Here is a 27,602-nt window from a genome sequence, read left to right as displayed (position 1 = left end):
ACGGGGAGCTTGGAGTCAGCTCAGCTCCACGTGCTCAGGGAAAAGGACATTTTGGATCCAGTTTCCTAATCCAGCCCCTGCGGACCCTGACAGGGAGGTGACTGAATAGGTCACCCATTCCCTGCTTCGCCTCATGTTGTATCCAAAGTCCTTGGGTTCTGCAGCAAAAAAAGAAAAAAAAAAAAAAAAGGCATTTGGCTTGTGTGGTGCTCAAGGGGTTGGTGGGAAATGTCTGTTCAGGAGCTGAAGGGCTGAGGGGAGCAGGTTCCTGCTGGCAGGGATGCTGGGGGTGTTCTCCATCAGAACCCTGTGCCTGCAGTCTGAAGCCATTTGGGGGTGTAAATGTGCCCTCAGGGGTGAGCCAGGGCCAGGGTCTAGGACTGCAGTCAGTGTGGAGCTGCATTAGGATCCATGTTTTTCTCTGGCTGTGCCGCATTCCTCCTTCCCAACAGGCGACTTATGCTCTTCTGGCACTCGCCTGGGTGTTCGTGCCAGTCTGCATCTCATCTGGGGTATGTACAGCTGTCCTGGGCCTGCTATGGGGACCCCAGCTCCCAGGGGGACTGCCACCACTGTCCTGTGGGACTCCTGAGTCCTACTCTGGGCACACTGCTGTCCCCTTGCCCCATCCCTGGAGGGTGGGCCCTGGACAGGGCACTGATCTCTCTCTCCCCCCCTGCAGATTGTCACGATGCCCAAGTATCTCCAGCGGAGGTTTGGAGGGGAGAGGATCCGGGTGTACCTCTCCAGCCTGTCGCTCCTGCTCTCCATCTTCACCAAAATCTCAGTGAGTAGCTCCCCCTGAACCTGGTTACAAATCCACAACCTGTTTCCAGCTATCAAAAGGTTAATTTTGGGCTCAAACCTTGTGTAGCCAAATCCGGGGAGAGCGGATGCTCCAGGAGGCAGTGGGACAACAAGTGGGAATTTGTGGGCGGGGGGGGGGGGCTCTCTGTGACACCCCATGGGTTCCTAGGTAGATCCAGCAGTGATGTCCCTGTCCATGTGGCCCAGACAGGGGCATGTCAGGATCCCCAAACCCCCCCCTTGTAGCAGAGGTTGTGGGTGAAATGTGCTCCGAGGTCTGGGTTTGTCTCCGTGCTCTGGCACTGATGCTTTCCAGCATCCCCAAGGGAGAGCCAGGCACTGAATTGGGAATGCTTTCATTGCTTTAGGGAGCGTAGGTGGGTTTTCTGAGGAGAGGAAGCCTTGCTGCAGCTGTAAGATATTCAAGCCTGTACAGATAGTGCCTGATTTCCAGGCACTTTTCCACAGGGATGTTTTCCCCTCATTTTGACCTCGTTCACAACTCCCCCGTGTGCAGCCTCCGCTCACGCTGGTAACCATGGGAAGAGTTTATCCGAGGTAAAACTGCCAAAGAGCCTGTGATACCAGGTCTAGGGCAAGCAGGAGAGAGCCGGGCACAGACAGCCCCGGGGGGCTGGAGACAGCGAGACAGAGATCAAGAGCAAAGAGTTCCAAAAACCTGGAGAGAAAACCCGCCGGAGGGAGCAACCCAGCTCTGATGGAGCAGGTGGATTCGACCTGGGCTCTGCTGGGGCTGAAAGAAAAGTGCTTTTGCAGGTGTCTGGCTGCGAGAGAAGTGCTTTTGCATGAGGCTGGCTGTGAGCAGAGGCTGGCTGAGGCAGGAGGGGCACTGCTGCTGTGTCTCTCCCCACGTCGAGGCGCTCAGCGCCTGCCTCTGCACTTGGCAGCTCCACCAGCCTGGCTGGATGCAGCATCTCTGCCTGCACGGCGTCTCTGCAGCCCCAGGCCCTGTGCTGAGCTGTGGGGGGATCTTCTGGGTCTCCCTCCGAGGGATGTGGGGGCTGGAGCAGCCCACAAACAGGGCTGGCTGTGCACACCCATCAGCACTAAATGCCAAGGGAGGGGCTGTGTCTGCCTTTGGCAGAGCCCAGCGCTGCTGAGGGGATGCCCCTGGCTCCAGGAGACCCCTGTCTCCTTCCCAAGCTGCTCTCTGACCTTGGGCAAGGAATTATGCTTTGGGTTTAACAGGGAGGTGGCAGGGGTGGTGGCAGCCCTTTCCCCATCCCTGCTGGCTCAGGGATTCCAGAGTGGCAGAGGTGATGATGATGGTGACTCCAGCAGTGCAGCTGCCACCTGTATTTTCCCCCACAAAACCATGGCCTGTCCTGCTGGAGTGCATTCTTCCCATAAAAGTAATATTCTTTATATCTTAATCCTATACATTGTTGAAAATCCATCAGCATTATTCCTGAAATCATCTTGGTGGCTCCTGGAGCGCCAGTTCAGTTTGCAAGTGTGGGCAGCGATGCTCTGATTATTCCCTGAGGTGCAGCAAACTGTTGTCCCTGGTTCCCCTCCTGTGTCCCATCTCTCCCCTGCTCCCATCAAAGACCCAGGAGGAGCGCGGGGGAGATGTTGGGGCACGTTTGTCTGTGGTGCTGGGCCCTGGTCCTGAGATCTGCAGGGAATCTGTGGCACTCATACAGATCCCTGCTGCTGTTCAAAAGGAAAAGTTGGAAGCTGGGGTAGGATTTCTGCCGGGGTAGTTTGTTCTTGCTGGGCTGAAGAAGAGACCACCGGTAGTTTGAGGTTGCCTTTGAGTCTCTTTCTAGACTATCAGAGTTCAGCGGGAGCCTCTGCTGTTCTCTGGGTCCTTCTCAGCATTAACCTTGTGTTTAGAGCCCCGTGGGCACTCCCAAACTCCTCTTCCCGAGCCTTTCCTCAGCCAGTGCTGCAGTTTCTTTGGTCTGCTGAGCTTTCTGTGATCTCTGAGTCAGGCAGGATGCAACAGCAGAGGAATCAGCCTAATAAGGGGATTATCTTGGCATCTGGCTCCATTCACAGCAGAGCCCACAGACAATGGCTGTTTCCAGCAGTGGGTTGGGATGAATGTCTGCAGACACAGGGGCGTTGCCAAACTGGCCCAGTGTCCTCATGTCCCTGTCCCCAGCGGTGGCCGCAGTGGGGAGTGTGGGAGGGGAGTATAGAGCTTCCAGCAATTAGGCAGGGCTGTCTCCTGGGGAGTTTCCTTTTGTCCTTGCTGAGAGCTGCCTCAAAGCCCGGGATTAGCTGGGCTTTGCCTGCCCTCTCTCCCTGCAGATGTTGCATTTCTGGGTGGATCTCTGCCCCATGTTCTGCCAAGCTGAGACACGGCGCCAGTGCTGGTTCCTTGGCTGCTCTTTTGGGGCAGGGGGGATGACAGTCCCTCCTTTTACAGGAATCCCCCCTTTGTTGGACTCTATCTTTCCAGGTTTCATGGCAGGGTGCAGCAGGGCAGCCCAAAATCCCACTGAGAGATGTCATCTCCCCCCCAGTAGGAACCCAGGAGGAGCCCCAGCCCTGGCGAAGAGCCCCTGGAGACTCCTCTGTACCCTGGGTAACTCGTTCTACCAAGGCTTTGGCTTCACCAGTTGCTAATCCCAAACTGTCTCCAAAGCCAGTTTTCATTGGGAAGGCATTAACAACGTTGGGTAAGAACGAGTTTCCAAGTGAGGTCACCTGTGGAGGCAGGGACCTCTCTGGATTATGAAGCCTGACTTCAAAGGCTTCTCCCCCTCCTTTTAAGGTTGAAAGGACTTATTTTATGAATAGGTCATGCCTGGTTTTAATGAGCTTGTTTTTGTATTTGGGATGTCTTATTAACAACTCAGTCACATGTGCTTTTATTTTTTTCCCACCCTTGCAGAATTAGCAGGAAGGGAGGTGGAGGCACCTCTGCTTCCTCATAGCAAAGCCTTCCCCTCATTTGCAGACGACTGCAAAAATGATTAAGCATTGAGAAAGCCAGGAGAAGCAATTATGAAATGTCTTGTCCAGGGGATGAATCTTCCAGCTGGGCTGTGGGGAAGGGTTGCTGGAGAAGCAGGAAGTCCCAGGGGAGGAAAAACTTCCTGGCTGGCGCTGACGTGACAGGCGATGGATCCCTCCAAGGGACGTGAGGAGCTCTGGAAGGCACCAAGGATGCTTGGCTGGCTCTGTGCTAGGAAGGCTTAAAGTATTTTGGGTTCCCACTTCAGGTTGTGCCGTGAGGAGGTGGCTGAGGGCCCGTGGCTGAGGCGTTTCTGCCTCGTCGCTGAAGCTTGCACTGTGTGGATGGTCTAGGTGTCCTTTCTCAGGGTTCTTGGTGGTATCAAGCTGTGGTTGGATTGCATTTGGGGAGGGAAGGCATCAAGGAGCCACGGGTAGAGGTTATGGCACGGCTGCCCATTAGCTGGTTCCTCTTCAAGAGGTCATTCCAGGGCTGAACTCCCTCTTGGTGCTGACAGGGACTCTCCCAGACACACGGCCCATCCCAGGGGTAGCTGAGGGCACGTAGTACCTCCCTTGGGAATGCCAGGCATGACTGTGGTGTAGATGTCATGGAAGAGTGCCTGAATTAGGATCCTCAAGATTGTGGTGTAAGTGCTCTTCTGGTTGGTTTGACTTGGTTTAATCAAGGTTGTGCCTCACTGCTGTGGGCTCACCTGCTGGGGAATGGCTTTTGTGCTGTGCTGAAGCTGGACATGGGCTCACCTACAGGATTTTGGGCTGATGGAGCCAACACACCCCTTGGCTTTCCCACTGCATGATCCAGCATGATACATGAGGAGGGTCCTCAGCTCCTGTGTGGGAGCGTCCCGGAGCAGTGCTGGGAGGAGGGAGGGCAGAGTTGGGGCAAGGAGGTGTGATATGGGAAATGACACCAGTCCTACACCTTACTAATCCCAAAAGACTGCTCCTGCATGATTGGGCAAGACAGCCCTGCTGCTGGGGGATGGTTTTTGGGAGGTGTGTGAAGAGAGCTGTCAAATCAGAGCTGATGCCTTGGCTGTGGGAACCCGTCGCGGCTCCGAGCGAGGGTGTGGAGTCGGCTCGTCGTGCCTCTTCCTGCCCCTTCTGGCCTCATTCCCTTCTCCAAACAAGGTTTTTTGTGAAGATGCCCCAGCTGAGCGTGGGGATGGCTGAGCTCAGCTCTGGGTGGAGATGTGGTGGTGCCACTGCTACTGCCACTGTGCCTGCTCCTGTCCTGCCACGGCGTCGCTGCTTTTTCTGGAGGAGGTGCCCCAGCTCCGAGGCTCTGCTTTACATCTCATTTCCCCCAAACCACGGCAGCCCCCACGTGTGTACAAGGATGGCTTGGAGCTGCCTGCTCTGCTCCCTTTGGGCTGTGACACCCATCTGCAGCGGTGACATGGCCACCCACCCGGGACCCTCGGCTTCAGGAGTGTCCTCCTGGAATGATGCCAGAGAAAGTTCCATGGAGACCTCATTGTGGCCTTCCAATACTTAAAGGGGCTTATAAAAAACAGGCAGAGTGACTTTTTATGTGGGCAGACAGTGATAGAAACAGGGGGAATGGTTTTAAATTAAAAAAGGGACAGTTGGATACCAGGGAGAAATCCTTCCCTGTGAGGGTGGGCAGGCCCTGGCACAGGTTGCCCAGAGAAGCTGTGGCTACTCCATTCCTGGAAGTGTCCAAGGCCAGGTTGGACAGGGCTTGGATTAACCTGGTCTAGTGGAAGGTGTCCCTGTCCCTGGCAGGGCGTTGGAATGAGATGAACTTTAATGTCCCTTCCAACCCACACCATTCCAGGGTTCTGTGTCCTCCCTGAACCCACAGAGCTGGCTGTTTCCCTGCTGTGCTGCTCTTGCAACAGCCCTTGGGTGGTGGATGTCACCTGTCCCAGACCTCCTGTTCCTTCTTCCACTCCCAGACAGACCTGCACTCTGGGGCCCTCTTCGTGCAGGTCTGCCTGGGCTGGGACCTCTCCCTCTCCACCGTGCTCATGCTGGTGATCACAGAGCTCTACACCATTGCAGGTAGGTTGCTCATCATCCCCTGGCCTCAGTTGTTCTTCTTTTATTGAGCCACACCACTTACCCACTCCTGCTTTTATTTTATTATTGTTATTTTTGGAAGGTTTCCTGGGTTTTTTACCAGTGGGGTTCATATCCCTGCCCCAGCCAGCCAGTTATCTGAGCAGCCTTCTGGATAGTCAGCTCAGGTGATGACTCAGCCCGTGACCTCTCCTTTGTCTTTACATCTTTTCATTTGTAATAACTCCTCCCCCACCACGTACTTAAGCACTTTCTTGTGTGTGCACCTATTTGTAACAGCAATAATCAGGGCTTCTCCTATTACAGGACTATTATTATGGAATCTACAACCCCAGAGCCCTTTACCCAGCTCCTTTCCCTCCTTCTTGCCCTGCCCTCAGTGCAACCTGCTGCCCTCTCTCCACAAAGCTTTCAGGAATATTTCTCGCCCCGTTGTGGGACCGGCCGTTTTTGTGCAGGGTCATCAAATAGGTTTCTTCTGTGACCCAGAGGTGATGAGGGTTTGGAGCTGGGAATTGTGGGTTCCTGGCTCCCAGCCCCGCTCAGACCATAGGGACTGTGTGTCCCTGCCAGCCCTCGGGGTTATTACGTTTGCTGGGACATTCCCTCCCCTGGCAGTGCCAGTGGAGACACCCGGCAGTAAATTATCCCTCGTTATCTCACCCCGGCCATCAAAAGGGGAAACGGTTTAAGTGTATCCACAGCGGGGTGGATTTTGCAAGACTTGGGTTTTAAGCAAATCCCGTCTCTCGGGGTTTTTCCTGCCCACGAGGCTTGTTGTGATGTGAGGCAGCTCAGTGTGAGCTCAGGCAGGTGTGATCGTTGCATCACCCTGATCCTGAGAACATCCCTCCAATCCTGAACGTGCAGCCCTGAATTCCCGGGATGTGATTCAGTGACTGGGGTTGAAACCCGCTCAATTTTTGACCCATTTTCTTCAGCTCTGCTACTTTTAAACACTTTTGCTCATGTGCTGAGCGATTGGTTTCTGGCTGGGTAAGCAGGTGTTGGGTTTGCTTGCGGGTCTGGGGGGAAAGCTTGGGATGGGAAGGGAGTGGTGGTGACATTCCTGTGGACGTGGTGGCTCCACATTTGCCTCTCACTCTGAGGGACTGATCAAGTGTTTGACAGCAAAGCAGAATTCCCAGTTGTGCTCTGGGTGTTTTGGTGGGGTCTTCAGACAGGATCCCGCTGCCTGGGGATGTGCACAGCACAAGGTTGGTGCTGGAACAAGGCACGGCTGCAGGGGTGGGATGTGGAGCACAGTGCCATGCCCTGCTCTCGGCTGGAGTGATTATAGCTCACCACCAGCCCTTCCTGAACCCCCAGCACTGTTGTGTCTCCCTAAATTCAGCCTCAGAGCATCCTTGCGAGGACGGGAGCTTTCATCAGCCTGCGTCTGCCATCGGGGCTCCTGACCCCGGGGAGCAGGAAGCAAGAAGTTAAGTCCCAACTTCAAAGGCAGGTGTTTAACTACAGAGGATGATTTCCAGAGGCGCTCTTGAGATGATTTCCAGCATCTCCTGGAGGAGGCAGCTTAGGCAGGCAGGTAGGAAAGGCTTTGACCGCAGTGCTGGGGAGGTGGGAGCAGCCCCAGAGCCGTGACCTGCCCGACTGCTCCCCTGTGCCAGAGCAGAGCTCGCTCCTGGGCGAGCCCTTGGACACAGCAAGGTGCATTTACAAGAAACAAATGAAAGGACAGAGACTTCCTGGAGAAGGGACAATAACACTTAACTACCCCAGCAGCAGCAGGGAGCTGCTCCAGGCAGAGGAGCTCGTTGCCTGTCGAGGCAGAGCAGAGCAGTGGCTGCAGCCTGTGCCTTAGACGTGGTGCCTGGGTGTTGTGGAGCGTTGTCTGGAGCTGTCCTTGGCCGTGGGGCTCTCTGGGGCTTGTCTCTGCCAGGCTTGGCTGGTGCAGCTGCACGGAGCCAGAGGAGGAGGGCAGGGAGGCAAAGCCTGGAAAATCCCCTCTGGCAGCTGCAGAGCCCGGCTTGTTTTGGCTTTGCTACCTGCAAGCGTGGAACGGTGTGTGCAGGGGGGTGAGGGGGCTTGGCAGAGGGACTGAGCCAGGGGAGCCAGGAGAAGACAAGCTGCTGGTTGCACAGGTTTTTCCTCAGGTCTCAGGAGGCCTCAGGACCTGGAGGTGGGTGTGCCCCAAAGGTGTTCGCTTTTCTCCAGCTTCTGTAAAGCTCAGCTAATAAAGGACATTCTCAGTAGAATCATGGAATGGTTTGGGCTGGAAGGGATCTTAAGGCTCATCTTATTCCATCCCCTGGCCATGGGCAGGGACACCTCCCACTAGCCCAGGTTGCTCCAAGCCCCTTCCAACCCTTCCAGGGATGGGGCAGCCACAGCTTCTCTGGGCAACCTGTGCCAGAGCCTCCCCGTCCTCCCAGGGGAGAGTTTTTTCACTTTGGTGAACAGAAACCTTGGCAGTGCCATTGGTGGCTCTGCTCAGCTCCGGCAGACTGTGCCATCCTGCCACCCAGCCTGGGAATGTTAATCCCAGCAGAGCCCATGGGCTGCATCCCGGCATCTGCAGGCTCAGCTCCCGCTGCCTGGAGGATTTTGCTCCGCTCTTCCTTCTCGGCAGGCGTGGGTGCCGTGACTCGCTGGTGAGCACCTCTGGGAAGGGAGCAGGCTCTCACCCCCGGGCACCAATCTCTGCTTTCAGCACTCGGCCTCTGCCTCTGGAGAGCCTTTGTTGGTGCCCAACGCCCATGCAAAGCTTGGGAGTAGCCGGCGCCTGGATAAACCAAGCGCTGGAGGGGGGCCAGGGCTGCTTGTGCAAGAGCAGGAGGAGTTCACAAATGCTGACTCCCTGTGAAACTCGGGAGGAGGGAGTGCGAGGGGGGACACGGTGGGCGATGCCCCTTTGCCAGCTCCCCAAAAGCCTCAGGGCCAGGGGGACACCCTGGGATGAGGACGAGGCTGTAGGTTGGTCATGGAAATGGGAGGACTGGAGAGGGAGAGCTGTCCTCTGGCAGGAGGGGACAATGGAGCAGGATGGGTGGCTTGGAAATCGGGATTTGTCCAAGCTGGCATTTGATGGTGATGCCAGTGCCCAGCACCTGATGCCTGAGGGATTTAGTCTAAAGACAGCAGCGCCCGTGGGCACAGTCCTGTGGGAGGGAAACTGCTCAGGAGCACATTCCTACCTCCTGCTGCTGCACTGGAGGGGCCCAGTCTGAGGGTCTGGATCGTGTGGGTGGAAGGGATGCAGGCTGTGACAGCTGGACCAGATTTGGAGAAACCCAGCTAGGGATACTCGTGGGTCTTGCTTTGAGTCTCCTCCTCTCCAAGAAACCTCTGGAGCCTCCTCTGTGCTCCCGAGCACCAGCAGCTGCCGTGGGTACGGGGGTGCCAGTGCCCCTCCCTGCCCGTCTCCCCCAGGCAGCCGTGTGGGTGGCCGTGGTGTGCGGGGGGAGCAGGGCGGGTGCCTCCCCTCCCACCCTCCTCCGAAAAGTGACGCCTCTGGCTCCAAAATTCTCCCACTGGAGGTCCTGGGGGAGCTGCATTCATTCTGTGCACCCCCCCAAGGAGCAGGGAGGTGGTGGGGGGCCAGGGCAGAGCCCAGGGCTGGTTGGCAGAGGCCGCAGGCAGGAGGAGCATCTGCCAAGGGCTCGGAGGCTCACTTGCTAGGGCTTGTTCATGGCACAAACTCCTCATCAAGGCTCAGGCTCAGACCCTGGATCCCACTTCCTAGGAAAAATGCAGCGAAAAGGGTCTCTTTTTTTCCTTTTTTTGTTCTTTTTCTTTTTTTTTTTTTTTTTTTTTTTTTTTTTTTTTTTTTACTGGTTTCTGGAGGTTTGGGGGTGGGGGCACATGGGGGACGCTGGGGAAATGCTCAGAGGGAGTACAAAATGTTTGGCTGGACACTTGTGCCAAGGCACCTTGAGCTGCAGTTTCCCGAGTCAAAGGCCACCTAATCTTGCATTTCAGTAGTCCTGGGAGAGGTTTCCCCTGCCCTGAGACCAGGGAGCTTTAATGAACAGGTTGCTTTTACAGTACAAGGTTAAAGGAGTGGGGTCCCTTGAGGAGACTTTGTCCCAGGACTCGGGTCACCCTCCAAAGGGAGGGTGGGCTGCAATGGGACCTGCTGTGCAAAATGGTAATAGAAGAGTCTCTTAAATAACTAGAAGAAAACACGATCAGGGCCGAGCCCTCCCTGTCTGGGCAGCACTCGTGGGTTAGCGAGCTGGTGAGCGTTCTGCCAGCTGATCCCACAGGCAGCTGGGTTTTACCCCGCTCTAACCACCTCCCCCCGTGGTGCTTTCCAGCTTTCAACGAGGTCGGAGGGTACCCCAGCCTGCAAGAGGCCTATCTAAAAGAGGTGCCGTCCAAGGTCGTTCCCAACACTACCTTGCCACCTGCCCAGAGCGGACGCCACGCACCTCTTCCGAGACCCGCTCTCTGGAGACCCGCCCTGGACCGGGACGACCTTCGGGCTGTCCGTCACGGCCACGTGGTACCGGTGCACCCACCAGGTAAATGTAAACGAGAACCCCCTGCCCCCCCTGGGCTCCAGGCAACAACGCTCCACCACCGCTCTCGCCCTGTGGGGACCACCTTCCCCAGCCCCTAGTGCTCCTGCTGGCCCGTGCTCTCAGGGGGCTGCTTCTTGGAGTCCATGGTAGCAACGGGCGCTCCCGCCACCCTGTTCTTGAGGTGCTTGGACTGGGACAGTTTGCAGAGCGGGATGCCCAGGGGCGTCCTCATCTCCTCGCTCGCCTTCTGGCTCTCGGGCAGGGAGGGGAAGCGCTTGCCCGACGCTCTGGGGTTGCTGGGGGAGAGGTGGCCGGGCGCCGTGGGCTTGCTGGGGCAGAAGGGTTTGCTCTGCCAGTAGGGCTGGCTGCCTGCGACGGTCTTTTTGGGTTCTGCTCCATCCACTGTGTACTTGGTGGCCCCGAGGGGCTTCTCGTGCGTCGGGGAGCAGGAGACCTCCTTGCCCTGCTCTCTGCCCACGGGGGTCCTGGGTCGGTAGCGAGAGATGTACTTCCCCTGTGTGGGACAGAGCAGAGGGAGAGGTGAGCTGTGGCTGTCGTGAGGATGCTGCTCCCTGCAAGGGCACATCCGTGGCATGGGCTTGGTCCTCACGGACAAATCCCCGCGACACTTAGTGTACTCCCTTTCCCAAAGTCTTCTCATCAGCTCAAAACTACCTCAAGTCTTAACCGTGGCTGCTGCTCTGATTTCTTACTGTGGTAACACACAGCCCTGCACACGCAGTGCTTCAGCAGCCACTTCCCAAGCAGCCTGGAGGCTGTCCCGAGCCAAGTGCCTGCTGCCTGGAGATCCAGGATAAGGCACCTCAACACCTTCTCTCCAGCAGCAGCCTCAGCACCCGCCTTAATCGCCTAAGCCCTCATATCAGGCACAGGGAGCATCCAGTCATCCAGGCCCGAGCTGCGGGATTAGGTGACTGCCAAGATCAGATGAAAGGATGGAGGGCTGGGAGAGGAGGTGGGATGAGGAGACAAACAGTGAGCTGCAACAGCACTGCGGGGGTGGCTCTGATTAGCTGGGTTGAGACACACGTTTGGATCAGGTCTGAGCACCACTAATCTCAGTTCTGGACTGGGTAAGGCCATAACACGCGGCTGTGGTCACCAGATAGTTATCTCCTCTTTGGGTGTGCCTGCACCGCGACCGGGAGGTGTGACTGCAGATGCACCAGGCGAGATGGGATCTGGGGAGTGCAGGTGCTGATGGCAGGACCAGCTGGGGCCAGGAGGCTGCAGAGCTGGCTGTGCCAACGTGCCCAGCCTCTGCCATGGCCCTCTTGCTGTGCTGCTGGGTGCCACATCTCCACCGAGCTGCTGGCATCAGCTCGGGGTTCAGCCACTTAGTCCCAGTATCCCAAAGGCCTCTTTGGTCCTGGAGCAGAAACTTCCTGTGTTGGCCATGAGGGCTGTGTTAAAGCAGTTTACCTTAGGTGGTTCTGGATTGATTTTATTAGACGCTTAAATTCAGTGTTAAGGTCTGAGATGGCTTCAGGTGGGAAGGGCTAAGGGTGATTTAGCTGCTCCCCCTCTGAGCTCATCATGTACCTGATGTTGTGCACATAATGCCTGAACTTGGGTGGTGGGTCCTGCAGCTCCTGACATGCTCTGGCTCTTGGAAAGAAGTTAAACAAACCATGGCTTCCCCAAATATCCCGCCCTAGGATTTGGTACCCCATCCCTCCCATCCAGGGTGAAAATAAGCCAGTGCTTGCTCAGGAGTGGCTGAATCCTGCTGGGTGCTGAGAATTCTCTGTGAGCCTTTGGGGAGACCCTGAGCTCTTCTAAATCAGCATTTCCTACAGACGTTGCCTATTCAGAAGGGATTGCCTCAGAACCCCAGGGCTGGTTGTGTTGTGGATGGATATGGCTTGGCCAGGGCTTTGAGGTGCGATGGTCTGAGCAGCGGAGTTGTGGGAGGAGGAGGCTGGACTCGGTTTCCTTGTCATTGTGGGCTCTCTTTGGGGAAAAGATTGAATAGAAGGGGCAAGAGTGGGGAGGATAGTGGTGAGGAATGGTTGATACTGTCAGGAGGACGTGCTGCTGGGGTTGCACTGGGCTTTTGTGGTGCTGTGGCGTAACAACAGCCCGTCACTGGTCTGGAGAGAAACCCCACTGTGGGTTGGGAACACATCTATGCTGCACTTGGGAGCTGCGCTTGGGCCCTGTGCCCAGTGGCTCCAACATTTGGGATGCAGTTTGGCAAGGAGGAGGCCACTGTGGAACAGGTGTTGGTGCTGCTCATCCCTCCTGCCTGACCCTCCACAGGTCATCGTCCAGCGCTCGCTCTCTGCCAAGAGCCTGAGTCATGCCAAGGCTGGCTCTGTCCTGGCCAGCTACCTGAAGATGCTGCCCCTGCTTGTCATCATCATGCCAGGGATGATCAGCAGGGTCCTGTACCCAGGTAAGGGCCCCCCAGGCAGCTGTGGAGCTGATGGGATGGGGATTTTCCCTGTTGCTAAGGGATGAATGGGAGGGGGCTTGTCTGGAAACCTCTGCCCTGCACAGACCTGGGGGCTCTGCAGGTGGGAGAGGGACAGGAGAAGACATGGGTGTCCCCAGTGCCCTCCTTGAGCCTGCTGTGCATCCAGGTGGGAATGGGGTTGTGTATTTAGGGAAGGTGGTGTTCCAGGGAGAACTTGGGTGCCATGTTCTCCATGGAATGCAAAACGTGATGTTTGCCCTGAGTGAACCCCCACCTGTTGGACCCCACCTGGGGTCCAAATGTGGACCCCAGAAAAAGATGTTTGTGGGGGTTTATGGTGATTCCTCTTGGATTCAGGCTAGTCAAGGGTTGCTTTACTGTTTTTGCACATGGGAGAAACCCTTCCCTGCACATCTCCAGCAGCTGAGCGCTGGCTTTCCTAACCCTAATGCTGTGTTAATTATCTGCCTCTCATCAAAGGGCCAGAACAAGTTCCTGCAGGAACACCAGCGTACCCGGCCACCCCGAGCAGGGTGGCACCTGGGACCTGGGTCACAGCATCAAAGGGCTCTGTGCTCCTTGCCCTGCAGGACCAGGGGGTATTTGATGTGTGAGGATTAAAGCTCTGAGCTCCCTGCCACTGGCTGGGAAGGCAGGAGCAAGTGGACTCTGGGATAGTAAATTTAATTCCCTGTAAATACAGATTAGATGCTCAGCCAGGGTACCCTCAGGCAGTTTCAGTGACTTCAGCTGCTGATTGAGCCCTGGGGGTTTGAATGCCCCAAAAACAGCAGGTGGGGAGCCTTGAGAAGCCGAAATGCCTGGCAGTGGTGCAAGAGGCTGCAGCGCTTGGGGGGAAACAGGGGTTGCCCCTGTGATCCCCCTGCCTGGAGAGGGCGATGCTCCGGCCCTGGTGGGGATGCTGGTGTGCACCCTGTGCCCCAGCAGTGGGATTCTGGAGCGCACCCCGTGGAATTGCAGCACCCGTGCGGTGACAGGGCCTGGCGTCACCGGCGGATCAGCCACAAAGCTGCTGACTGTGGCACTCGCCCACAGAGGTTGCCGTCCCTGTTTCTCCGCTGTCTTGCTCTGCCTAATTATGTGTCCGAGCGCTTTTGCTTTGATGCTAATCGCCCTGGCAGGGTGCTGGAAAACAAGCCTGAGAAGGACACGCCTGCACGCACAGTCTGTCCCTGGCTGGGCATGGTGCTGTGGATGGAGCTCAGCGTGTCCAGGCACATCTGTACAGCTGTGCCCGGAGCTGCTCGGCTCCATCCCCATCCCCAGTGCTGTGGGATAGCCTTTAATTCCCAAAAACCTCCTCTTTACTGGCTGTTCCCATCGCTAGACACCAAAACCTGTGGCATGGCCACCACCTTCCCAACCAGGAGCACGTCTTGGGTAACTCCTACCCTTGCCACGTGTAGGGTGGCACATGTATGGGAAGCCCTGATCTTGGCATCCGGGACCTGACACCAAAGCTCGGGATGACGCCACGCCTGGGCTCAGCTGGCCGGGTCGCCTCTGGGTTTGCAGCCTTTGCAGGGTGGAGAAACACAAGGTCGTAGCAAAAAGTCCTACCTGGGTGGCACCGCTGGGGTAGGAGCTGTTGCCGTCCAGGATGCCGCGGGGCAGCATGCGCCTGATCTCCACGGTGCTGCTCCTCCTCTTCACCACGTCCTCCAGGCGGACCTGCTTCAGGGACGGGAGGCTGCCCAGGGGGCTGATGAAGGTGCCCCGGCTGATGTGGGGGTCACTGAGCTTCCTCTGCACGGGAAGGATCTCCCCGTTGTGGGTGACGTCCGAGTTGGTTCTCCGGAGCGGCCCGTAGCGATCCCTCACCTCGAAGTACTCGTCCGAGATGGAGGAGGCGTTGGAGCGGCGGTAGCTGTGGTCGGCAGAGCTGCTGGAGTAGCTCTCCTGGTCACTGAGAGTGATGTACTCCTCTTCCTCCTCCTCCTCCTCTTCTCCCAGCCCGTTGTGGGAGCAGGGAGGCCCTTTGTCCTCCTGTGGCCCTGCCACGGGCCGGTCTGGCTGGAGGTGGCAGGTCTCCGTGGAAGCTCCGTTGGGTTTCTCCTCCCGCTCCTTCTTCACACCCGTGTGGTCGGCCAGGGGTGGCTGCGTGTCACCCTCCAGGGCAGTGCTGCTGTCGCAGGTTGTAACGACTTTGGTCACGAGGACACCAACGGGGACGGTCCTCGGCTTTGGAACCGGTGGTTTGATGGCCTCCAGTGTCTCCTTCTGTGGCTTCAAGTGGTGGCCCAGCGGTGAAGAGGCAAATGTTCCTGCTGGATTCGTTGTCCAGCTGGTGCCTTCTATGTAGCTGGTAATGGGGGCTGCAGGGGCTTCCCTGGGGGGCTGTGGGATCTGTCTTTGGCAGGGGGGCAGCAGAGGTGGCTCGTGGTCCGAGTTTTTCTTGGCCTCCATCTCCCTGTTCTTCAGCATCTGCCGGTGCTGGGCGCTGGCCTGCGAGACGTCGCAGACTTTGATGCGGTTCATCTGCGAGAGCTTCACGTTCTTGATCTTGGGGTCAATAATGTTGATGTAGCCCAAGACTTCGCTCCCGGGCTCGGGGTCAGGCTCCACCCAGGTGGGCAGGTAGTCAAACATGTTGGCTTTCTCCAGGTTCAGGAGGCCGGGGTGGATGAGCGGGGAGAGGTCTGCCACGTCCCCATGCCGGTCGCCCCCCTGGCCCTCGGGCACGGCTTTGGCTTTGTTGTCTGCCTTCTGGTTTTTGTCCTGGTTCTCAGACGAAGTCTTGCTGATCTGGTCAGCGCTCTTGGCCTTCACCAGGGCGTATTTAGGGTTTATCAGCTTCTTCACCACGGCATTGGCGGGCGTCACCGGCACGACCGAGGGCAGCTTTACGGGCTCGGGTTCGGGCTCTTCACCCATGGAGATGGACTTGAGGCTCACCCCCTTGGACATGAGGTAGAGCTCCTGGAACTGCTTGTCAAACGCCTCCACCACTTGGCCTGAGAGGACTGTGATGACGTTTCGGTCCGTCCTGGCCGCAGACCAGGTGAAGCTGGAACAGAAACACGTTGGAAACTCTCTGAGCACTCTCTGGTAAATAGCTCTCCTCTCCCCAACCCTGGCATTCCCTTGGGGGGGGGGGGTTGATGGTGCCAGCAGGGACATGATCTCACTGTAAACATTAATAATAATAATAACAGGATTGATGAAATAGCCCTCATCACAAATTAGAGTGAAGGGCTGAAGCTTTGACCGCAGTGGACTTGAAGTAAAAGGTATTTGCAGTAGGTCAGTCTCTCACTTCAGTGTTGGCTGCTTTTCCTTTCTCAGCTTGGGTTAGTTAAGAAAAGCAACTCATAAATGGATGTGTTATTTGTTGTGGCCAGAAAGTAGGAAATGTTACAGCTCCGTGTTTATAAAACTTATCTTTTAGAGCTGAGAAGCTGACTGGGGGTGATCTGTTTCTACCAAAGTAAGTTTTCTTTTGGACAAAATGGAAAATACTTCGGGTAGGAAATGTTTAACTGGAAAAGCTGAGGTTTGTGTGAGAGTTGGGACTGGCTGTGGTGTGGTTTGGTGCTTTGGTCCTTCCTTGTGCTCGCTGCATCCAGTGGCAGAAACAACTGGTGTGTCCCACCACCTCTGAGAATGACAGGTGTCCTCGACCTGTTGGTTTAGGGAGGTGCTGGGGACTCCTTGGGGCCCGTTCCAAATCTCCTTGCAAAGTCGTCTCCCACTTTAGGAGCAGGGGAGCAAGTCTGGGATGGGGTCCTGGGGCCGTGCTGGGCGGGGACGAGGGTTTAGGCCATGTGGGTTTGTGACAATCCTTTGACCAACACCTCCGTGGGGCGGGGAAAAAAGGGCAGGAGGAGGCTGCTGATTACCTGTAGGATCCACACATGGCTCTGTCCCCGTCCACGAACATGAACTTCTGGGCCAAAGCCCCTTTGAACTTGGTGGCCGAGCGCGTGAAGAACTCTGTGCCCCCCGTGCTGCGGACGCGCAGGTTCTGCAGAGCAAAGGCAGGGCCGTGAGCGGGAGCAAAGGGCAGCTCTGAGAGCATCGTCCACCCCTCCATCAACTCCCCCCTGGGTGCTCCACAGCCCCTCCAAGGAGCAGAACACTCTTCACGGGCCGGCTCAGAGGAGGCCACAGCGACGGGGAGATAAAATAACTCGCCCGCAGCCCCCACGGTGAACTCTGGACTCGGCCTGGAGAATTTCCTGCTTTGCCCACGTGCTGGGCCGTGTTTTCCACCTCCTGAATTCCGTGCTGCCTGTGTCCACGGGTGAGCAGTGCGTGCTGGTGCTGCCAAGCACTCTCCATCCCCTGTGATCTGTGCAAATGCCAGCCCGGGACAGGAGATCCCACTCCTCCTCCCCAGCGGGAGAAGTGCAGGGGCTTTACATTCCCTTTCCTGTGCTCCCCGAATCTGAGTGCTTAGTCCTGGTTTTAGGGGTGAGTGGGGGGAAAAAAAGGCAGTGGGTCAGCATCTTTTCACCCCCAGGAAGTGAAACTCGGTGATGTGGGAGGAGGTCCCTGTGGAGGGGAGCCCAGGGACGGAGGGGGCAGCCCTGGCTCTGTCAAAATACTTCTCTATCTCCAGTCTGGCTTCTGGCTCCAGCGTCTCTGTGGAGGGCACTGCCACATTCCACAGTTACCAGACAGCATCTCCCACAGCAAATGGGCTCCCTTGGGTGGGGAGCAAATATTTTCTTATGAAAGCACCTGCATTCCTCCTGTTCCAGCCGGGATGTTGGTCATTGCTAGAGGCTCAGTGTCATCACTGGGTCATGCCCTCTATGGCTGATTTATTGTGTGCTTTTCGTTTTGTTTTTGTTTTTGCTGTTTTTTTTTTTTTTTTTTTTTTTTTTTTTTTTTTTTTTTTTTTTTTTTTTTTTTTTTTTTTTTTTTTTTTTTTTTTTTTTTTTTTTTTTTTTTTTTTTTTTTTTTTTTTTTAATAAAGAAAAGCACCAGAAATATTTGTCCTCCCCTCCTCTGGCTTTTTCTCATCTGCTTCCCTGGGCTCTTCTCTCTGCCTGTAGACCACAATCAGGAACAGCCCAGGGGCTCTCCCACTCCCCCATGCCTGGCAGGAGGGACAGTGATTCAGCATTGATTTTAGCACGATGTGAAAGCAAAGGCTTTTCTGGTCGTGTTTCCAGGGAAGATTCACACACTCAGCAGAGAAGTTTGTGGGGTTTTGGGTTGCATTTGGTTTTTTTCTTAACGTTTTTGCCTTTTTGCCTGGTGTGTCTGGAGGGATGTGAGCGCTGAGCATCCCGATTTCTGTGGGTGTGCAGCAGCACTGGTGGTGCTGGAGGCTGGCTGGAAAGCAGGCTGGGCTAGGAATTCTTATCCCTGTCCTGTGTTATCCCTACACGTGGTGCTCCTGAGACTGGTTGTGCCCAGGGTGCATAAACTTGCACCCCAAAAGGCTTTGCTCTCTGTGCATCGCCAGCCTTGGGTGCTGATCCCTCCCTCTTGGAGCTGATGCTTTGCCCAAACTCAGGGAGCTGCCTGGGTGGGCTTTTCTCAGGTAACCCCCAGGGATCGACCCTCCCTGGTGCCAGCCCCCTTTCCTCCCAGCTCCTGGTGTATCTCTGTGCCAGGGTGAGTGCCAGGCGGGATGGCCTGGGTGAATCACTCCCCAGGCACTCGCCCTTGCTCAACGAAGCGACCTCCTTGCCCAAGCCAGTCACTAATTGCCAAGCAAAGGCCCCGAGATAACGAGGGATGTTTCGTTATCATCTCCCAGACCCTGCCCTACTTTCCTGGCCGCCTCCTGTGCCAGCAAACCGGCTGCAACGTGTGGCAAATCCCGACTTCCAGACATTTGCCGAGCTCTGCAGATGTTCTCCTGCTTTTCCAGTCCTGCCACCGGGCTGCTAATGCAGGAAAACACCGGAGTGCGTCAGCGCTGGCTTTTCTGGTCTCGGAGCGGTGGCAGCCTGCGGGATGCCGGGCTCTGCAGGGAGTTTGGGCGCAGGGAAAAGCTTTCAAGCCGGGCTGGCGGGCATGGGGAGGTTTGGCCGGCCCTGTGCTCTCAGCTCCCCACGTGGGGGTCCCTGAGCCCCGGCGTGTCCCACCTCACTCCAGCCAGGTGTGAGGGTTCCTGCGTGTTCCTGCTCGGCCGGGGGTTCACCCTCACCGTGAGCAAACCTGGCGAGCCTGCCCAGGCACGGGCCTTCCCCGCAGCCATTTGGCAGCCGGCACACGGCCCGCTGACGTCAGGAGCAGAAACATCACTTTTCTGCCAAGCAGCGGGCGAGGCCGAGCGACTCAGGGCTGGAGAGGGGGGTGTCTGCAGGCCCCGAGCCAAACTGCTGGGCTGCTGCGCCCTGTTTGCAGCTGATGCTGGCAAGGGGGGTGCTGTGCCCAGAGGAAAGCCTGGAACTCTGTGTCCTGGGGCTGGAGTGAGGGTCCTCACTCTGGGTGCTGCTCCTGAGGCTGATACACCCCCCCATCCTCTCCTCTGCCCCTTTATCTTCATCTGCCTTTGCAGCAACACCCCGATAGGTGATTTTTCTCTGCACCCCCTGCACGCGCAGGGATGTGTAAGGAGAATCCTGGAATCCCTGAACGGTTTGGGTTGGAAGAAGCCTTAAAGCTCATCTCATCCCAGCTCCCTGCCGTGGGCAGGGACACTTCCTACTACACCAAATTGCTCCAAGCCACATCCAACCTGGCCCCTTGGGTTCAGGACGCTTCGAGCTGGAGACCGACCCTTGCGCTGCCAGACATCCCCCCTTCTGCTTTGCCTTCCCTGGTTTTACACAGGATTTATGCACAGCAGCTGTTCCACGTGCATCCACCAGCACCCCAGGGCTGGTGAGCACGGTGTGTGTGGGCAGGTGAGTCCCACCAGTGTGTGCTGCCCTGCACGGACGGGAGCACTGAGGGCACCCTCGGCAGCTGCCGGGGCCGCAGGCAGCGTGGGTGCCTCCCTGCTCTGCTCCCGGCCCTGTGCAGGGGCGGAGGCTCCGGAAAAGGGGAAAATCGAGTTTTTTAATTCCAGCCTCTGGCTTGCGGGAGAGCCCGACAGCGAGAGAACCGGCCGGCGGTTGCTCCTGCCGGTCCCGCCCCTGGGGCAGCAGCAGGAGTGGGGCTGCCAATGGCACAGATCCGGCCCTGGCACGGCATCTGCTGCTCCTTCCCTCTCGACAGCTTGTTCCCCAGGAGATGCTGAGCTCGCAGGTTTGCCGTGAGCTTTGCAGTGCCCCGTGTGACTTGTGCCCGCTCTCGTGGGGCTGCATCGCCCCAAACATCCCTCTGCCCCAGTTCCAGCACTGGGCTGGGCACCAGCAGTCCCCTGGGATTTCTGCACTGAGCTTTGCTGGGTGGAAATCCACGTCCCTGTCTCTCATCCATTCCCCTCTATCCTGCTGCTCCTGGATTAGGGCATCACCTTCAGCTTTGGCTACAGGAGAAATGGACTCAACTCATCTGGCACTGTCCAAAGTTCGGGTGCTGTGATTCCCCAAGACAGGAGGGAGCAGAGCTGATAACTGGCTATCTCCCTGCATTGGAGAGGTTTCCCAGCTCGGACTCCTCGGCCCATCCTCACCTTTAGGTGCCCGGCGTGCATGTGGGCTCGCTCGCACATCTGCAGGAAGTGCTTCACGTTGGTCTCATCCAAAATGATGTAGACCCCCACTTTCCTCTTGAATCCTGCATCCAGGAGGTCCTTGAAGATGTCTACGTCAGTGAACATATCCATGACCACCGCGATGACCTGGAGAGGGGAGAGGAGAGATGAGTCTGGGCAGCAGGGCCGGGGACAGCACAAGGTATGGTCGGTGCTTGTTTTGTGAGAGGCAAGGCAATGTCATCTCCCAGCTCCAGCCAGCCCCCAGTCCCATTCCTTTGCCGTCACTGTGGGAGGTTTGATCTCCACAAAATGTGCAGATGTGGCACTTGGGGCACAGTTCAGTGGTGAACATGGCAGTGCTGGGTCAGTGGCTGGGCTCGATGGTCTCAGATGTTTTTTCCACCCGTAATGATCCTGTGATTCCAGTGGTGGCCCACAGCATAATATACTCAGGAAAAATTGGTTGCTGAGGGAGAATCCGACTTTCCTGCCTGTCACGAGCTCCACAAATTTCAGAGTCCAGTTTCTGGCTGAGAAGTTTGCTGTCCCCTTGCTGTCGGCATTGCAGGGAGCACCAGAAGGGGGGACCTCTGATTTAATGGTCACAGAATCACCAGGGTTGAAAAAGACCTCTGGGATCATCGAGTCCAACCATTAAATGATGGGTCTGTCTGTCCAGGGGCACGTTGTGTGGGGTGGTCTCACTGCCCAGCCTGGGGTGCTGCTCCAGCTGCACAACATCCCTCCTCTCTCCCGGGATTTGGACTTCCTGGAGGTGGCACTGCCCGTGGCTGTTCCTGGAAGGTGCCCTGGCTTGGGAAGATGGGTGCTCCCAGCCCTTTGCTCTTCCAGGAGGGCTCTGCTGGCAGTGGCACGAGGCTGAGCTGGGGAGGACACCAGCGTGGGAGTGGGAGGTGACACGGGGAGACCCCGGGATACTCCTCCCTCGGGAAGGAAGGGATGGGGATGGTGCTGGGCACTTGAACATTCAAACACGTCCAGTCTGGAGCTCTCAAAGCACCAAGCTGCCTTTTAATTAGGTTTGTGCCACAGGACAAGCTGGGGAGCTTTAATTAAGCAGAGGATCGTGCATTATGACATTGCTGGCTCTTCCTTTTCTGCAGGCAATGGGGTGAGGAGCGAGGCTGTGTGTGGAGCCCCAGCCCTGCTGTCTCTGGTGCTGCCCTGGCCTCCCCAGCCCTGGCCACACAAAAGTGTTTTGGGAAGTGCCAAGGGAGGACTTTATGGCTCTGCCACTCGATTTTAACTGAATTCCCATTTATCCTCAAGGTGGGGTTGGTGACAGATGGTTTGCCAAACCCAGGCATGGGGTTAATCTGCGGGGGATGGAGCTCTGTCTGCTCCGGAGCAGCGACATCCTCTGTGCTATTTGTGTTCCAGCTCGGGGAGTGGGACTGTCTGTGCCATCCAGCTGTGGGAAGAGAGCTTGGCACCCTTGTCCCTGTCACCTCTACCAGGGCAGTGCTCCTTGCAAGGACCTCTCCTTTCCCAAAACCCCCTTGCCAAAGGCATCCCAGGAAGCTTTGCCATCCCTTCCCCATCCGTACGGAAGGTGCAGAGGAAATCAGCCCCAAATCCACAGCTGGATGCTACCAGTGCCCACGAGGGTGATGCTTTTCTTCCCGGGGTCCCAGGAGCTGCCAGGATCCACTGGATACAGCAGATGTGCAGGTCCCAAACCCACGAGGAGTGGTGAGCACAGCATCCCCCCGGACACCAGGTAAGTGCTGTTGGGATCCTTTGGAGCAGCTTTGATGAGCACTGCAGGATCATGTTTTATAGAGGAAGTCGCAGCTCTTTATTGGCTCACTCTGAATCATCAGATAATGAGTTTTGGGGCACACCACGTGGGCATTTAATAAATTAGGCAGGCACCAAGACACAATTAGAGGAAGCGTGTTGGGATGGAGGAGAGGTGGGACAAGTAACATTAATAATTGCTCTCCCCTGTCGACCCTTTCATCCAGGAATGGAGGAAGAGTTTTGTAAACAGTAATTAATAGGGCCTCTCAACCTTCACTGGAAGTTGCTCAGGGTAATTATATCACCACAATCCCAACCTGGAACCTCAAGTGCAGAGAGGAGGTCAGAGTCGCTGCTCCCTCCAGTGGCTTTGGGCCAAGGTCAGTGTTTTCAGCCTGCTCTGGTTACTGGTCAGACAGAGCCAAAATTTAGAGAAGAGGAGGGAAATCTGCCTTCCTGCCCATCATAGAATCATTTGAGGTTGGAAAAGATCATCGAGTCCACCCTGTGCCTGATGCCCACCTTGTCCCCCAGCCCAGAGCACTGAGCGCCATGGCCAGTCCTTCCTTGGACTCCTCCAGGGATGGGGACTCCAAACCTCCCTGGGCAGCCCCTTCCAATGCCTGACAACCTTTTCCATGAAGAAATTCTTCCTGATGTCCATCCTGTGAGCTCTGCAGACCGAGGGGATCCGCAGTGAGGAAGAGATGGCTGTGCCATGGCAGGACCTGGTGAAGGTCTGCAGGGTGAAGCCTGGTGGGTGCACCACATCCCTGACCACCTCTCTTTGTTTACCACAAAGATGGGGACTTTCAGGGAGAGCAGGGATGTGGCCACAGGATCCTGCCTCTCTTCTCTCCCCTTTATTCCCAGAAAGAAGAGAGGATCATTTGCATCTCCCTGCCCGGCACGCCTGGATTCGAGGCTCTGAACTCAGCTGTGTTTGGTCTCATCCCTGCAAGCAACAGGGTCCATCTGCACCCTCAGAACAGCCCCCTGTGCCAGCTCTCTGCTTCCTCACCCCAGCTCTGCCTGCAGGACCTTCCCAGCACCAGCAGCTCTCACGTGGGATCTGAACTTTCCTTGGCTGGGGCCTGTCAGGGGACTTTGCTCTTTTGGCCACGGGACAGCAACTCCTGCAGTGGGGTTTGGGGTTCAGCACCTGGGAGCATTTCAGACCAAGGATCTGGGACAATGCCTGGAGCAAGGGTCATCCTCTGGGATGTAACAGTGAACCTCTCTCAGGTCTGTGCCCCTTTGCTGGTGGATGAAGAGCACTGCTGGTGTCTGGTGGGAATGGGACAATTCGGCAGGGATCTCCCCAGGGAGGACAGAGCGTATGGCCAGCCCTGTGTGACATCAGCAGGACAGTCCCTCTGTCCACTCTCAGCTTCCTCAGCCGAACTCTTTCACCTCTGAGCTGCCATGAAGACCTTAAGCCTTGGCTAAAATCAGCAGGCGCAGAAGAGGGTGGTCTATCCCAGTGTCCCCCACCCTTAGGAGCACCCACAAATGGTCCCCCAGGCTCCGAAGTGTGACAGCACATTCAGCTGCAGTGGAAGAACCCTCCTGCCAGATCCCACAACTCCTGCCATCCCCAGAGCCTGCAGGATGAAGCGCTCACCCAGTGGTGTCACCCCGCCTCATCCCACCAGCAGGGACCACCCGGACCAGGAGGCAGCTCTGCTGCTCAGGGGGCATCCAGCTGCTGGTGATGATCACAGCAGCATCAACCACGGCCCTGTGGCTTGGAGAGGCTGCCAGGGGAGGTGGGGATGAGCAGCTGCCTGACTCAGCCACCGTGGGATGACTCAGGAGGTGCTGCTGGCGTGGGGGCAGGTGGGAAGCGGTGAGTAGGCAAAGCCAGGCGGGAGCAGCAAGGCCGAGTCAGAGGCAGCTGGGAAGACCCGGGGATGAGACATTATTTGTTGTGGGATGGCTCTCCCATCCTCCAGCCCCGCCTTCCCTTTGCCCTCACTGCAAAGCGCTTTGGCGGGGAAAATGTCACAGGTAAGGACAGGTCCCTTTGACTTTTGTGAGGTGACAGCAGCCAGAGATGGCTCCTGCCCACACCCCCATCAGCCTTTCCTGTGAGCTGGATGCCTTGGATGTGTTGGGAGATTAATTTTCCTGCCTGAGCTGGGGCTCTTCATGCTCAGACCTCTGGTCCCGTGGCCCTGGAGAAGCTCTGATGTCTGCATGTCACCAGGTTTCCCTCTCTCCTGCCAGGATCTGCAAACCCCAGCCCTGTTCCTGGAGAAGCCAGGTGGACCTGATGCATCCCAACCTGTCTCTCTCTGCTCCATAGCCACCCTGGCAGTGTCTCCCTGTTTTCCTGCTGAAGCATCCCCTGGGTTGGGATACTCCTTCTTTGAAGCTCTCACGGTATTGGACGCACAGAACTCAAAGAGCTTCAAAGCACCGAGAAACCAGCAGGTCCTGACCCCTCCTGCACTTCCCAGCTGGGACTGGATCACTGGGAAATACCAACAACTTCTGCCTGCCACCACCAGCCTTCAACACATGCCATCATCTCCCTCCTTCCATGGTCCTCCTGCCCTTTGACACCAGCCTGACCCCGTTGCTCACGCAGCCCCACTCCCTGCTCCTTGGCTGGATGACACAGGGAGGACAAGTCTCAACCCAAACCCCTTCAGCATCTGCCCAGCCTTGTCCTGCTCACCAGCTCATCGTTTTCCTCTGGAAGCCAGGATGAGGCCAGCTTGGAGCAGCACAGCTCTCTTGGGTAAAACTTGACCCTTGTGTGTGTCAGTGCCAGGCCAGAGGCTTTGGCTGTATCGCCCCAGGGCTGCACTGGGTCTTGGGGCCGTGGGCTGGACAGACAGTGGACACATGGACAGAGGCCAGGCCATGACCCTTGGGTCATGTGCCAAACAGCCAGATTGTGACCCCAGGTCCCTGCGTGCTGCCATGCGCTGTCACACTGCGAACAGCAATTGTGGGGTGCCTGGGACAGCAGCTCAACCCATTTTTCTCCACAGTGGTTTTCTCCACAGCCCCTGGGATTAACAACACGCCTGCATGGACCATGGGAAGGGTTGTGTTGCTCGCAGGGAGAGCTGGACCAGGCGAGCAGCATCCTCAGCGAGACCTGATCCCCAAATAGCGGCTCCACGGAGAAACCCGAACGCGTGCCCGCGCTGCCTTTGCTTGGGCACGGCTTCCCGCAGGACGGGCACGGCCTGGCAGGGCAGGACCTCCAGCAGGATGCCCTGGGGCACGTCCTGCCCCGTGCCCGCGGCGCACCTCACCTTCTGAGCCTGGCAGATCATCTTCCTCACCACCTCCTTGATGTGCGCCTGCCCCTCGATGGGCGGCTGCATGTAGACGGTGGCGCGGGTGACCCCGCGGTAGGCGATGGTCTCGGGCCAGCCCAGGTCCAGCTGCGGGATGGAGCGGTCGGACCTCTGGGGCCAGTACTCCAGGGAAGGAGCCACGTCCTGCTCGTCCCCCTGGCTGTTGCCATCCCCTTCGCTGCCCCCCGCGCTGCCGCCGTGGCGCGGGATGTACTCGGAGCCGGGGTCGTACGTCTCCAGCGTGTCCAGGATCTTCTTGAGCTCCAGCTCGGAGAGGAAGTCCCTGATGTTCTCCCTCTTCAGGACCTCGTAGAAGGCGTCTCGGCCGCGAGAGGCCAGCGCCTCCAGGGCCAGGCGCTGCTCCTCGCTGTAGAAGAACTCGGGCTTGGACTCGCTGGACCTCCAGTTGACGTGGCTGTCGTCCAGGCACTGCACCTGGGAGAAAGCCATGGTGACCGCGAGCCTCTGCCGGGGGAGCTCTGTGCCCCCAGCGAGCGCCGGATGTCGGCAATAAATAAGGAATTAATTATTCTCCAGTCTTTAAACACACAATTCCCTTCGCTCGACGGGCAGCTCGGGAAAGGCACCACTCCCTCTTCCAACGGCTCCTGCCACGCCGGAGCTCTTCTCTGCCGGGGAGGAGGATTTGGTTTCTGGCTCGCTCCCGGCTCCGCTGGGTGAGAGGGCTCCAGGCAAGATAAACACGGAGCTTCCCACGGCCGGGGCTGTGTGACGGGGGCAGAGACAGCCCCAGGTGTGTGAGCACCACCAGGAAGATCCTTCACCTCCCAGTCCACGCTCTCCTCATTCTCCGCTCTCCCAAGACAGCGATAACACAGCAGACGAAATAAAAAGCGTTAAAAAGAAATGGAAAGTGGCTCAGTGAAGGGCAGCGAGAGGCAGGATTTCTCGGCCGAGTCGCCGTCCCTGGTTATCCCCCCTGGAGCAGCGGGTCAGCCCGTGGATCCCGCGGCGGCGAACGCTCCCCGTCAGCCTCCTGTGCATCGCCCTGGCTTGGCAGGTCGGTGGCTCGGGGCTCCTGCCAGCGCGCACTGCCGGGGCCGGACAGGTAACAGCAAGAAGTGAAAAGAGGAAAAGGAAAAGAGTGATTCATCCCTCCGCCCTGCCCCACCTGCAGTCACATGTTGCCTTCACACATTCCCTGCCCTGCCCCGATTAACTCTTTCGGCCGATGTGTCCTCAACGCCTGGGACCCGGCCTGGGAGCCCCCTTCCCCCCGGAGCGTGTGGGCTCCAGAGGGTGGTGGGAGGTTGGGGAGGGCTTTAGGTGTTTGTCTTAAAAAAAAAAAAAAAAAAGGCCGCGCGTCTCTCCCCTGAAATCCCTCCCTCTCCCGGTGTGCCAGCTGGTAAGTCAATATTTTCCAGGAAAACAGCTCTGTCCTGTGGTTAACCCCTCCTGTGCTGGCGTGGGAGCTCCGAGCCCAGGTGGGTCCCAGGGGGCAGCACCGGGTCGGAGCTGCACCAAGGCAGATTTAGACAGGATATTAGGAAGCGTTTCTTTAGGGAGAGGGTGGTTCGGTCCTGGAACAGGCTTCCTGGAGAGGTGGCCAATGCCCCAAACCTGTCAGTGTTTAAGAGGCATTTGGACAATGCCCTTAATTTTTTTATCAGCCCTGAGTTGGTCAGGCAGTGGGACCAGATCATTGGAGGGCTCTTCCAACTGAAAATATTCTACTCTGTTCTGTCCTGTCCAGTCTCTTCCTCTACAAGGTTTGCAGCAGGGACATGGATACGGTCACGTCACCAGACCTCGCTACGGCAGATTTCACTCAGAACTGGGAGATGGACAAAAAAACCCCACCCTGGATTCCCCCAGCTGGTGCCTCACAAGCCAGAAACGTGGACCTTTCTCCTGGAAGCTCAGATGGAGATGAATTTCAGGAATCGGGGTCAGATTCTTGCGCCAATGCAAAAAAAAAAAAAAGGAAAGTGCCATGGGCTGTGTCTCGCTCCCTCCCTCGCCTTGGTGCAGCTCAGCTGGATCTGCAGCCAGGTAAATGAGGGCCCCGCTTGAGTCAGGCTCCCGAGGCGAAGCCACCCGTCTGCCCAGCTGCTCGGCCATCAAAGTGCTCCTTCTCTGCAGGCACGGTGGCCCTGCTCGTCCCACACTGACGAGTTGTGCGTGGGGTTGTGCCCAGCCCTGGTTTGTCCCCTGCAGGGGGTGGGGGACGCAGGGATGTGACAGCTGTTTGTTGGGGTTGT

The 27,602-nt window shown here is 57.1% G+C and overlaps 1 protein-coding gene across 2 annotated transcripts; it reads right to left on the bottom strand.

The window, feature by feature from the left end:
- Positions 1-9,605: 9,605 nt before the first annotated feature.
- On the bottom strand, positions 9,606-26,627 carry FAM83G (family with sequence similarity 83 member G). Of its 2 annotated transcripts, XM_027900264.1 has the most exons (6): positions 26,513-26,627; positions 25,336-26,196; positions 20,276-20,443; positions 16,593-16,717; positions 14,314-15,760; positions 9,606-10,806 (listed from the first exon to the last, which is right to left on the bottom strand). In XM_027900264.1, the coding sequence occupies exons 2-6, from the start codon at positions 25,828-25,830 to the stop codon at positions 10,387-10,389; spliced, it is 2,655 nt and encodes an 884-aa protein (XP_027756065.1). In that variant the 5' UTR covers positions 25,831-26,196; positions 26,513-26,627; the 3' UTR covers positions 9,606-10,386. The 2 variants fall into 2 exon arrangements, with proteins under 2 accessions (XP_027756065.1, XP_027756064.1); XM_027900263.1 differs by having other exon boundaries at positions 25,336-26,625.
- Positions 26,628-27,602: the final 975 nt, after the last annotated feature.

Source organism: Empidonax traillii, unplaced genomic scaffold (assembly GCF_003031625.1).
Source record: "Empidonax traillii isolate 1590-97213 ecotype Southwest subspecies unplaced genomic scaffold, ASM303162v1 scaffold717:size860381, whole genome shotgun sequence".
In the NCBI taxonomy this organism is placed as follows: domain Eukaryota; kingdom Metazoa; phylum Chordata; class Aves; order Passeriformes; family Tyrannidae; genus Empidonax; species Empidonax traillii.
This window is presented reverse-complemented; position numbering and strand designations above follow the sequence as displayed.